Source organism: Mustela nivalis, assembly GCF_964662115.1.
Source record: "Mustela nivalis genome assembly, chromosome: 13".
NCBI lineage: Eukaryota > Metazoa > Chordata > Mammalia > Carnivora > Mustelidae > Mustela > Mustela nivalis.
In genome coordinates, this window is record NC_139032.1 from 70349229 (window position 1) to 70361674 (window position 12446).

Here is a 12446-nt window from a genome sequence, read left to right on the forward strand (position 1 = left end):
TGGCAGGGGTAGGGCCCCTGATAGGCAGAAATGGCCACTCCCAATCAGAGCACACACAATCGGGACGCACACCCACAGGCTGCACCTTTGAAAAGGGTGGGTTGTGGGGGTGGGGGTTAGTGAAAGCATCTGGGGAGCTCCAGCAAGCAGCTGTGGGCAGCAGTGAGAAGATGGGTGACCACCAGAGCTAGAAACAGAAGACTGAAGTCTGACACCTGGCTAAGCCTCCCACCCACCACTGAACTAGGGGCCCCAAGCTAGCCCCTTCACTTGAGCCTTGGTCTGCCTCCTGGCCCATGCTCAAGCAAGCAATATGCCTGTCAAGCAGGGTCTTGAACTCGGGGGAGCTAATGGAACACTCCAGGCTCTGAGACGATGTCGCCCTCATGATGGGGGGTGTGGGCATGGGTCGGGAGCCACTGCGCACCGCCCCCCCCCCCAGCCCACCGGGTAAAATTGACCCCGAAGAGCAAAAGGTGCTGAGATCTTTGAGTCTAAATCCCCACCCCCCACCTGCTGCCAGGCGAGAGCAAGAAACGCAGACTAGACCAGAACCACTGCACTTGAAGTTTTATGAGAAATTCTGTAAATGCGCAGAGTGGCCGGAGGCCGCTTGCCCACCAGGCCCCGCCCGCCGGGACCCCGGCGCTCAGCACTTGCTGTAGACGGCCGCACTGCCCCGCTCCTCAAACTCTTCCTTGCTGACCCAGAGCTGCTGGAAGGCCTGCAGGGAGGCCAGGATGGAGCCGCCGGTCCACACGGAGGTCTTCCTCTCGGGCGCAGCAGCCACCACGGGGCTGTCTCCGGGGCAGAGGAGGCTCAGCTCCCTCTGGAAGCGCTCGGGGAAGCCATCCAGCATGGTAGAGCCGCCACACAGCAGCACGTTGGCGGCCATCTCCTCCCTGAAGCCCGCCTCCTGGCAGCGGTCCAGGCAGGCGGCCGTGAGCGCGGGGAGGCCGGGATGGTTGCTGCCCACCAGGCTGGGCTTGAAGAGCATCTCGGCGCACTGGAACCGCTCCTGGCCGATGGTGATGAGCTTGCCATCGGGGAGCTCATAGTCCACGCGCATGTCCTCCAGGCACAGGGTGAGCTCCTGCTCGGGCACGAGTGCCGAGTAGCAGCACTTCTTCTTGATGTGCTCGATGATGTGCAGGTGGTCGTCCGTGAACTTGTGGCCAGCCTCGTTGAGCAGCTGCAGCAAGTAGTTGGTGAGGTCACTCCCAGCGTAGTCAGCGCGGCTGGTCAGGCCCGGCAGCACGTCGCCCTCCGAGATGGGCACCACGTGCGAGACGCCGTGCCCGCTCTCCACCACCAGACCCGAGGTCTTGCCGTAGGAGTAGATGGACAGGAGTGACTGGGATGTCACGTGCATGGCAGGGATGCCGAAGGTCTCGAACATGAGCTCCGCGTACTTCTCCCGGTTGCTGCTGGGGCTGAGCGGGGGGTCGGAGACCAGCACCGCATGCTCCTCAGGGAGGATCTTCATGGCCGTGTGGAAGACGTACTCCCAGATGCTCTGGACGCAGTCCCAGTCCACCACGATGCCGTATTTGAGCGGGTTCATCAGCTTCAGGGGCGCCTCCGTGTTGAGCAGCTCATGGCCCACGTAGGTCTCCTTGCGGGTGTCGCCAGCATCAGCCGCCTCCGAGTAGCGCTTGCCCACGGTGGAGGAGATGAAGTAGGTGGGCCTGGGCTCGCCGGCATAGCCGCACTTACAGTACTGGGAGCCCAGGTCAATGATGAGGGCCTTGATCTTGCGTACCTTCTTGGGCTTCATCTTCAGCGGGGTGACCAGACCTGTGTCCCGGATGCCAGCATCGGAACCTGGCAGTGTTCCTGCCTCTCCGGGATCACCCTGAGCCGTACCCAGGGGCATGGGGCTAGGGCTGCTCCTCGTCGCCATCTTCCTTCTTGGCTCACCTTTCTCACATCCACATCCTAGAGCTCCGTGGGGAGAAATAAGATGGCCCGCCTCCAGCAGTGCCTTGGCAACTCCTCAGGATTGTGATGTCACTGAGGGCCGGTCCATTCTGACAGCCCGGGGAGGGCTTGGCCTCCGCAGGCCCTTGATCTGCCACCCCCACCGCTGTCCACCTAATTTGACTTTGCTCTAAGACATAGCAGGCGTCCAGCAGTTTTAGAAACCCAGGCACACTGGGGTGTCAGGTTTCCACCCCCTCCCCTTCCACCCCTGCTTCTAATGCCCTGTGCACTGACTGAACACCTTTCCCTTCTCTGCTTCTTGGCTGAGAGGATAATAAATATTTGTGCCCCTACAGTACGCCAGGCACTGTACCAAGTACCGCACATATGTTACTCCCTAGAATCCTGAGAGGTATAGGGCTGAGCTGAGGACATGAAGGTTCAGAATTCAAATGACTTGCTCAGGAGCAAACAGCTCTTGAAATGTTTGTATTTTTATTCAAATTATTCAACTGTGTGCACCAGATCTTAGAGCATCAAGGTTCCAACAGTACCCTCATCCCTTCATTCAGCATCTACTGGGGCTGGTGGCAGGTCCAGCCCAGGACAGCTTGCCAGTGACAGACGCCAGAAGCCTGGCCACAGCAGCGTCCCCTCTAGGTGGGAAGGAGACAGAACAGATGCAGACAAGTTTGTAGGTAGAAGTCTACTGGGAGAACAAAGGGGCACGAAGAAGGAGTGATTACTGGAGGGAAGGAGTCAGCAGGTTCTAGAGAGAGGTGATCCCAAGTCAACTACCATGTGGGTATTTGACAAGTAGCTAGGAGGAGGGGACGGCATCCCAAGCAAAGAGCACCGCCTGTGCAAAGGCCAGGGTTGGAGGGAGCGGGAAATGTTGGGAACGTCTAGTAGTTAAATGTTTGGAAAAACAGATGAGGCTAGAGAGTTTATGGAGCCAACTAGGGAGGGCCTCTAACACTTGGAGTAAGAGCTTGGGTTAAATGGAGAACAGGTGGGGAACAAATAAAGATTTTAAGCAGGGGGGTGGTCAGATCTGACCGCTGGAAAATCTGGACAAGATCTGTGTTTAGCTGTGATGTAGAGGGGCACGGCCACGGAAGACATTCCTGTAAGACCTGAAGGAGACCTAAGCCAGGCTGGGACGGTGCGGAAGAGAAGGACAGACAGATTCTCCAGGAGTTTAGAAGGTAGAATCTCATCCACTTGGTTGGCTCCCCAACTATCTCCCATTCAACGCAAGTTCTTACTCTAGCATTTAAGGCCTCTCTCATTGCTCCTGTGACACCTCTCACCTCAAACACTGCATTTATATCAGATGACTAGACCAGCTGTGGGGAGTGAGGGAGAGGGAGGGATGAATCCCTCACCTCCGCCAAAGCGAAGAAAGATGGCCTGTCATCCAGAGCAGGCAAAGTCACTAGGTTTCCATAGGGCCCTCCATCCCAAACAGACCTCCTTCAAAAACAAAACAAAACAAAAAATCTCCAGGTGATTCGTAAGAAACCCTGTACTTTGGCATCTTCCTTACTAGATTATCTTTCTGCTCTCCCATAGCTGCTAAGATCACAGGGACCCAGTTCACCTTTCTTTCCATAATCAAGGGTAGGTGGTGTCCCAAAAGCCAGAGCAAGGATACCAGCTCAGGGAGAGATGTGTTTCTGGGTCTAATCTTTCCAGTTTTTTCTTCCACTACAGGAGGGCCTCAAAGTTGCTTTCAGGAAGGATCATCTCACGGTTTTCTAGCCTCGGGCCAGAGGAGCACAAGTAGGTGTGATCCCAGAGAAAATATGACCTGAGATACTTTGGGCAACCGAGGGTGCCTCTAACCAGGAGGGATCTCACCAGAGATCCCTGGGAACCCACGAGTACCTCAGATGGTGAGTAACAAGTACAGGGGCTTCTGCATGCCAGGCACTGAAGGTTTGGAGTGCAGTGGGCCAAGGGTCTCCATATTCTCCCATCATCAATACCATTAACTGTCTCCTGACCCCCGAGAAGAGAGAAGGAACATGAAGGGAGGACACAGAAGCTAAGGGCAAGGGGGTTCACTTAAGAGAGAGCGTCCAAGCATGCGAAATCCAGAGAGGTGAACTAAAAGGAGTGAAAAGCATCCAGTGACATTAGCCTGAAGGATCTAGTGTAGACCAAGAGTCCCTGCGCTCTTAGGCCTTACAGACAGGAAGGAGCAGGTGTCTTTAAGCCCGCACAGCACCTTTCCCACCCACACTGACAGAAAGAGCCAAAGAGGGGTAAGCCTGGGTGGGGGGAACACATGCAAGCCAGCCTGGCAGGCTTTAGTGTCTCAGCGAAGTGGGAAGCACAAGTCAAGGGACAGGGTGAATAAAGGCCCCCAAAGATGTCCCCATCTTTAATCCCTGGAATCTGTGAATGTTATCTTTCATGGCAAAAGGGACTTCACAGGTAGGAGTTAAAGAGTTTGAGATAGGGAGGTTACCCTGCATTATCGCGGTGGCCCTGAACTAATCATCAAGGTCTTAATAAGAGCCGGACAGGAGGATGAGGTCTGAGATGAAACAAAAGAGGCAGAAGTCAGACACGTCTTTGAAGATGAAGGGGCCCCATGCCAAAGAATGTAGGTGGCCTCTAGGGAGCTGGAAAAGGCCAAAGATGATCACCCAGAGCCTTGGGAAGGAACGCAGTCCCACCAATAGCTTGACTATTGCTGAGAATGCAGGCTTCTGACCTCCAGAACTGTAGTTAATAAATCTGTGTTTGAAGCCACTAAGTATGTGGTAATTTGTGACAGCGACCACAGGAAAGGAGCATAGGCTCTTACAGGAATTTATAGGAATCCAGGGCAGTGACAATGCACTAGGCAGCTGCACATCTGTCCGAATTCAAGATGAGGGTTGAGAAGGAAAAATTGGTCACCCTACATGAAATGTTCCTTTGGTTATCACATAAACATTCTTTCGAAGTCAAATGATCCAAGTTGGCCATGCAAACCCCCACTGAACAACAGGCAAGTACAGTTTTTTAGGCAGCCAGGCATAGAGAAATACTTTCCTCTTCTTTCCAAACTCAGTGCTATCTCATCCTCTACCCATCGACCCAAGTAGACACTCTGAGGTGACAGCATGTCTGCTCCCATTAGGTGGTCACAAGACTGGACTCAGTGCTTTTCTTCTCTTACCCCACACAAGGAGCCAAGAGCATGCCCAGTAACCTCCTCAAAGGGGAAAGTCCCCTCTTTGGAGCAACTGACTCTTTCATGAAAAGCGTGGGACCGCATAACAAAAAGCTGGTTTCTGGATGCCCTGACAGTGACGGGTGTCAGCGCCACCGTGCCTACCTGCAGAGATGGCATGTGAGATGATGGCCGCGTGTGCTTAGAGACACATTTTGGGTCTCATTGAGGTGTGTCCACACCACACCCCTGGGATGAAGTCCCAGTCAGGACAGCTTGACCCCCACAGGCTGGATCCCACAGGCGAGCCATGCCCCTAAGAACCTCAGTGTTCTCATCAGTGCAACTCTGTATGGTCTGATTTCATCGCCGACCCAAGGACCTGCATGAAGGAGTATGTGTACACATGTGACTAAACATTCTTCTGCAGGCTGTCATAAGGGACAACTGAGACACAAGTGCTTGGCACGGTCACTACAGCAGCAAGCAGTCCTGCCCAAATCTCCATCAGGTAGTGTCAACTGTGCGCAAGTCTCTAGTGCTTTCTGACCTCATGCAGAGTCAGAGCCAAAGTCATAGCAGTGGCCCGAGAGGATGGATGTGGGCTGCTCCCCCTCCCCACCCCCTTCTCCCACCTCACGTACTTCTCCTTGCGGTCCCCACTCAGCCACACAGGGAGTGGGATCCTCTAACTTAGGGGCCAAAAAACTTTTTCTGTAAAGGGCCTGATAACCAGCATCGTCAGGGTGGCGGGCTGTGCACTCTTCGTGGCAATGACGTTATAGCATAGAAGCAGGCACAGATAGTACATAAGGTACTATCTGTACATAAATGAGCATCGCTGTGTTCGGATAAAGGCTGATTTACCGAACACAGGGGGCCAGCACTAGTTTGCTGGCCCCTCCTCTCATCGGTCACAGGTGCGCCTCCAACATCTGCATCTGCTGCTCCCAATATACACCCGACACACATGGCACTGTCCGTCCGTCCCCTCCTTCTGGTCTTCACTCAAGTGTCACCCTCTCAGGGATCCCTGCCCAAGCCCAGAACGTGGCCACCGTCCCCAAGACCCTTCCCTGACTTTTCTCTTTTGCCCTTAATCATTTCCCAACAGCTGTTTGTCTTGGCCATTGCCTCTCCGCCCAGCCCCCACTGACTACAGTGTAAAGTCTACAAGAGCAGAGATTGTCATCTTTTTTTCCTCCACAGCTGCCTTTTATTTCCAGTGTCCTTTCATGTAGCAAGTGCTCAATAAAGAACTGATTGGCTAAAATCAGGTTTATTACCAAATCTAGAAAAAGGTTAAGTGACCTCTAAGACACCACCCAAATCCACCCTAACATGGGACACAGGTTTCCACTATCTAGAAAGCCCCAGGTCACCAGATTACGTCACAATCAGTGATGTCATTGTTGGGAAAATTCTCAAGTTGCCCTCTGATATAAGCCTTTCAGGCCTTGAGGCCGGTGGGATCGAGGAACTTTCTGAGAGCAAGATGGCTCTTGATAGCATGTGGGCTCCCCAGGCATCAATCATCGGGGATGGGCCTGCCAAGAAAGTGGGTGAACAGGCGCCCCTACAATCACACTTCCTCCAGACTGCCTCCTTAAAAGATGGCCCAGCGAAGCGGGCAGTGTGGGTCCGCTGTAACCATTCAGAGCCAGAAGAACCTGCTAAATCAACGACAGGCAAGGAGAAATCCAAGCTAGTGGTGACCAAAGCAGTGGTCGTGGACCTTGGCACTGGCTCCTGCAAATGTGGCTTTGCCGGGCTGCCAAAGCCCACCCACATCATCTCATCGACAGTGGGCAAGCCCTACATGGAGACCGCCAAAACCGGGGACAATCGCAAGGAGACATTTGTGGGGCGGGACCTCATCAATCCAGGGGTTCGTCTCAAGCTAGTTAATCCTCTGCGGCATGGCATCATCGTGGACTGGGACACAGTGCAGGATATCTGGGAATATCTCTTCCATCAAGAGATGAAGATTGCCCCAGAGGAGCATGCGGTCTTGGTTTCCGATCCACCCCTGAGCCCACACACCAACAGAGAGAAGTACGCTGAAATGCTGTTTGAAACCTTCAGCACTCCTGCAATGCACATCGCCTACCAGTCCCGCCTGTCCATGTACTCCTACGGAAGGACCTCTGGCCTGGTGGTGGAGGTCGGCCATGGCGTGTCCTACGTGGTCCCCATCTACGAGGGTTATCCTTTGCCCAGCATCACTGGACGTCTGGACTATGCAGGCTCTGACCTGACAACCTATTTGATGGGCCTGATGAATAATGCGGGGAAACACTTCACCGAGGACCAGATAGGGATTGTGGAGGACATCAAGAAGAAATGTTGCTTTGTGGCCCTGGACCCCATCGAAGAGAAGAAAATCCCGGCCACCGAGCATACAATTCAGTACACTCTGCCTGACGGGCAGGTGATAAACTTGGGCCAGGAAAGGTTCCTCTGCGCCGAGATGTTCTTTAAGCCTTCTCTGATCAAGTCCATGCAGCTGGGGCTCCACACCCAGACTGTGTCCTGCCTTCACAAGTGTGACATTGCCCTCAAGCGGGATCTCATGGGCAGCATCCTGCTGTGCGGGGGGGGCACTATGCTCAGCGGCTTCCCCAACCGCCTGCAGAAGGAGCTGAGCAGCATGTGTCCCAATGACAATCCGCAGGTCAACGTGCTGCCCGAAAGAGACACAGCGGTGTGGACAGGCGGCTCCATCCTGGCCTCGCTTCAGGGCTTCCAACCCCTGTGGGTCCACCGCTCTGAGTACGAGGAACACGGGCCTTTCTTCCTCTACAGAAGGTGCTTCTGAACTCCGACCAAGTGTGGCTGCCATGCGTCCGCTCTGCTGGGTGAGCACCCGTCCGACGCATAGGGAGCTACATTCGCACGTTTGCTTCTGTAGTATTAAACGATCCTCGTGTTCCCTCCATAGCGTGTTGTCTGTATTTCCTGACTCAGTAAGAGCAAGTTCATGAATGCAGCATGTGCCCAACGAAGTTGGAGATGTGGGTGAAACAACAAAGGCACATATTACGTGCCGCTTGCTTGAACATTCTTGGGAAAAACTAGCTCTAACCTTATTCTGTCCCTTTTTGTATCCCGTTTTAAGAACGATCACACTGTTACATCTCAGAAAGGGAGCGTGATCAAGATATAGAGTCAGTGCTTTAGGGCATTTATGCTTAGGGCATATAGAATATTCCTTTTGATCAACAACAGGAAGTCTGCTACAATGGTTCGGTCTCCCATACAGCTGCAGAGCATACTTCATGCTTCATGAAGGCTTGTGAAGAGTGGACTAGGGTGTGTGGTTCTTGTGGTTCCTGTAGGAACACAGGTTCCTGTGTGGTTCCTGTTGGAATTAAGGGAAAGCAGATCCCTTAGTTCAAAAAGGAACTTATGTCTCAATACAGCTCTTACCAAACCATCATGGTGACTGGCTGCTGAAACCTGCATGTAATGAACAAGGTGTATGTGTGTGTGTGAAGGGGCAACTCTTCAGCTGCTCATCACCCACTAGACTGGATTCCCCATCAACCTGTAGGATACACAGCTGGGATTGGGGGATGGGTGTGGGATAGAGGTTGGCAGTTCTGGGGCTAATGATGTAGGTTTGCGGGAACCTGCCCTACACTGGTCATTCTACCCCAACTGAGGAGGCAGTAGGAACATTCAGTCCTTCAAGACCAGAGAAGCCCTTCTGGGGCCCTGCATGTTCTGTGGTGGTCTTACAGGGCCACTTTTTTAAATGGAACACGGATTTTTCAGAACAGTTCCCAGTACAGTCTCTGTCCTGTCTCTCAACCTCAGCATCTGAACACTGGCAGGGAGCAGCATCAAACAGTGGAAAGAAATGGGTTTGAACTTTGATCTGAAACCCTATTTCACTACCACCTAACTGTATGGCTTGAGTCTACTTACCTATAAAATTGAATTCAAAGGCCTACTTCAGGGGTGCCTGGATGGCTCAGTGGTTAAGCCTCTGCCTTCAGCTCGGGTCATGATCTCAGGGTCCTGGGATCAAGTCCCACGTCGGGCTCTCTGCTCAGCAGAGAACCTGCTTCCTCTCTCTCTCTCTCTCTCTCTGCCTACTTGTGATCTGTCAAAGGCCTACTTCACACAGCTGATATAAAAAAAAAAAAAAAAAGAGAGAGAGATAAACACTGAAATACTAGTATCTGGCCTCTGGGTGGTGATCCTAAGAGCTAGCTAGAATTATCTTGTAGACTCCTCTTATACAGGAACCCTGAAATCTTACCATAGTTCTTTTCTGTTTTTGTTTTTTAAAGATTCATTTATTTATTTTAGAGAGCTAGCATGGGGCGGGGAGGGCAGAGAGGGAGGGAGGGTCTCAAGCAGACTCCACACTGAGCACAGAGCCTGACACGGGCTCAATCTCATGACCCTGAGATCACAACCCAAGCTGAAACCAAGAATGGGATGCTTAACTGATTATGCCACCGAAGTGTCCCTTACCATGGTTTTCTGTCACATGCACACCCAAAGACACCTAGGCATTCAAGGACTCACAGAAGAGGTCTGGCATCTCTACCATGCGCAGGGAGAAGCCCTACCAAGCTATCTTCCTAGTATCCAGGTTTGCCTAGACTGCCTCGAAAGACCTAACTGCCCAACCCTGCATCCAGGCCTAGTAAACACGGCTGACAGGCACCAGCAAGCTGGAAGAGAGAAGTACGGTCCGACACAGAAGGGCTTCTCAAGTTCCTAGAGTTAAGCAAGGGGGACTAAACCTTACCTGGCAGGATCAGAGGATCACCTAGCAGCTGGGTACACAGGGTGGTATAAGGTCTTAGTAACCTCAGTTTCTGCCCAACATTTCATGAACATTCACTGTTGAGCAGGTTAAAATTTGATTAATTCTAACGTTTGACCTCACTGGCAGGGAGCTAAAGCCTTTGGACCCTTCCTTAGAATAATATGTTAAAATGCATAAAATAAAACACATAGTATTACAGAGAAAACCAATCCTATAGAAACATACTATCTTTAAATCCCTTAAATATCTATGGATCCCAAGTCACGGATCCCCAAAAAGGTGAGCTTTGATGAAGGGGAAGCATGAAAGGGTAGTTCTGGAGGGAAATCCCCAGGCCACAGTAGGTCTAAATGTTCTGCTGCAGTTTAAAATGAAAACATATCAAAAAGAATAAAAGAGAAAAGTACCAATATAAAGCTGAACAGATATGTACCTTTTTCAAAATACCTTTATGGGAGCACCAGGGTGGCACAGTCAGTCAGGCATCTGTCTCTTGCTCAAATCATGATCTCAAGGTCATAAGATTGGACTCCACATTGTTAGAGGGAGGGCAGGGTTCCACACTCAGCACAGGTCTGCTGGGCTTTCTCTCTCCTGCTCCCTGTGCTCTCTAAAATAAATAAATCCTAAAACGGGGCGCCTGGGTGACTCAGTGGGTTAAAGCCTCTGCCTTGGGCTCAGGTCATGATCTTAGGGTCCTGGGATCAAGCCCCGCATCATGCTCTCTGCTCAGCCTACTTCCTCCTCTCTCTCTCTCTGCCTGCCTCTCTGCCTACTTGTGATCTCTGTCTGTCAAATAAATAAATAAAACCTTTAAAAATAAATAAATAAAATTTTTTTTTAAAGACAAAAAAACCCCATAACCCATTTCCATGAATTCTCACTTGATCTTTACACAATTCCCCTTGTAGGAAAAAAAAGTCATCCTCGTGAAAGAGAGAGAGGAGGAGATGAACAGTTTTAGTAAGTACATGAAAGTCAGTTTAGTGATTCTCAACTGGGGGCAATTTTGACCCCCAATGAGAGACGTGGCAATGTCTAAAATTGGTTTTGGTTATCAGAACAGGAGCGGGGGATATACAGTGCTGGCAGCTAGTGGGTAGAGGGCAGAAATATTGCTAAACATCCTATAATACACAGGAGAGATCTCTACAACAAAGAATGATATGACCCAAAATGTCAATAGTGCTAAGGTACACAGTGGTGCTAATGGGTACACAAGGCAATATTCAGTGAAATTAAATGTGCCTGTCTAGGGGTGCCTCCTCACTCTCTCTCTCTCCTACAAATAAATAAAATCTTTTTTTAAAAAAAGTCTCTGTCCAAGGACACTAAGATGGGTGGACCCAAGGCCTTGTTCTTTCCTGTATACCAGGAGAACATCTGTTGATGTTAAAACCCTTGGGACTCCAGAGCCAGTGAGATTAATATAGGCATAAGGCAGAAGGGCTTATCAATTCAGTGTCCCCAAATGTCACCATATTAGCTTTGACTTGTCTATAGCTTCAGGGATGTTAATGGGTTACCTAGCTTCTAAGATATTTATTCTCCTCACCTCGGTTACTACTAAATATGGCAGACAAGCAAGGACAGCCAGAAATTCCTAAGGGCTTGTTCAGGTGGTGCTTCCAGTGACGCACACATTTATGGGGAAGCACAGGAGGTGAGGAAAAAGCTGATCTGCCTTCCCAAATTGTAGTAACCTTAAGTAATAAGAATCATTAGTTTTATTTATTTTTGAATACACCCTCTTCAATTATGGCTATGAACAATCCCTAAAAGGCAAACCTGTGTGTGTGTGTGTGTGTGTGTGTGTATAATACATGGAAAATGAATTTAAAAGATGTGGCAGTGCTAAAAAATTACATCAAACTACTCATAAAGACATAACAAAAACATTACCTCCTGCCTCTGTTCTTTTTTAAATGTATACTTAAAATGGGTTGTCAGACACAGTCCTCTGCAAGTTCCCTCTTGATGTCTGCAGCATCGAGCAAAACTGACACCATGGGACCAACAAAACCACTGGAGTTTTTAGCTTACTGCAGCATGAACTTGCTTTGGGACAGAGTTCAAATCTAGTAGAAGACTTATATATTCTTTTCCAGGACCTTGACAGAGCCTTTCCCCCAAATTAAGCGTTTATCATTTCCAGACATTTCTCTTCTTCCCATACACTGCACTTTCCCCATGAATTCTTCTGTGACCTTGTTTGGAAGGTCAGCTCTAGGCTGCTGCCTCTCGAACAAAATTCCATCTTGCTCACAGGAAATAGCTAGTAATTGATAGGTATTTGTATTCATACAAATTCTTTCTTGATGCTTCAATACATTATCTCAAGGAAATGGAACATCTCAAGGAATAGAACATCTATGAAAAACCACCCTATTATCAACAACACATTTACTTCTATTCCCAATCTATAAGGCATGGGTGCCCTTACCATTATCCATAGCAAGAGCACTAGAATATATTAAAATGCCATATAAGATATTATTTTTCCTTATGGTGCTTCACTGACCTGTTTTAGTTGCTTTCTTTGGAAAAATATGAGAATGTTTCTCATAT

At 50.2% G+C, this 12446-nt stretch overlaps 2 protein-coding genes across 2 annotated transcripts; one reads left to right on the top strand and one right to left on the bottom strand.

The window, feature by feature from the left end:
- Window positions 1–557: 557 nt before the first annotated feature.
- On the bottom strand, window positions 558–4698 carry ACTL7B (actin like 7B). Its single transcript, XM_082695407.1, has one exon. The coding sequence runs from the start codon at window positions 1901–1903 to the stop codon at window positions 650–652; it is 1254 nt and encodes a 417-aa protein (XP_082551533.1). The 5' UTR covers window positions 1904–4698; the 3' UTR covers window positions 558–649.
- Window positions 4699–6523: 1825 nt separating this feature from the next.
- ACTL7A (actin like 7A) lies at window positions 6524–10501 on the top strand. Its single transcript, XM_082695408.1, has one exon. It carries the CDS (start codon window positions 6588–6590, stop codon window positions 7908–7910), a length of 1323 nt encoding a protein of 440 aa, XP_082551534.1. The 5' UTR covers window positions 6524–6587; the 3' UTR covers window positions 7911–10501.
- The last annotated feature ends 1945 nt before the right edge of the window (window positions 10502–12446 follow it).

Bases quoted from the DNA above. Each gene is read 5' to 3' on its own strand.
- ACTL7B (XM_082695407.1), bottom strand. From the start codon at position 1,903: ATGGCGACGAGGAGCAGCCCTAGCCCCATGCCCCTGGGTACGGCTCAG.
- ACTL7A (XM_082695408.1), top strand. From the start codon at position 6,588: ATGGCTCTTGATAGCATGTGGGCTCCCCAGGCATCAATCATCGGGGAT.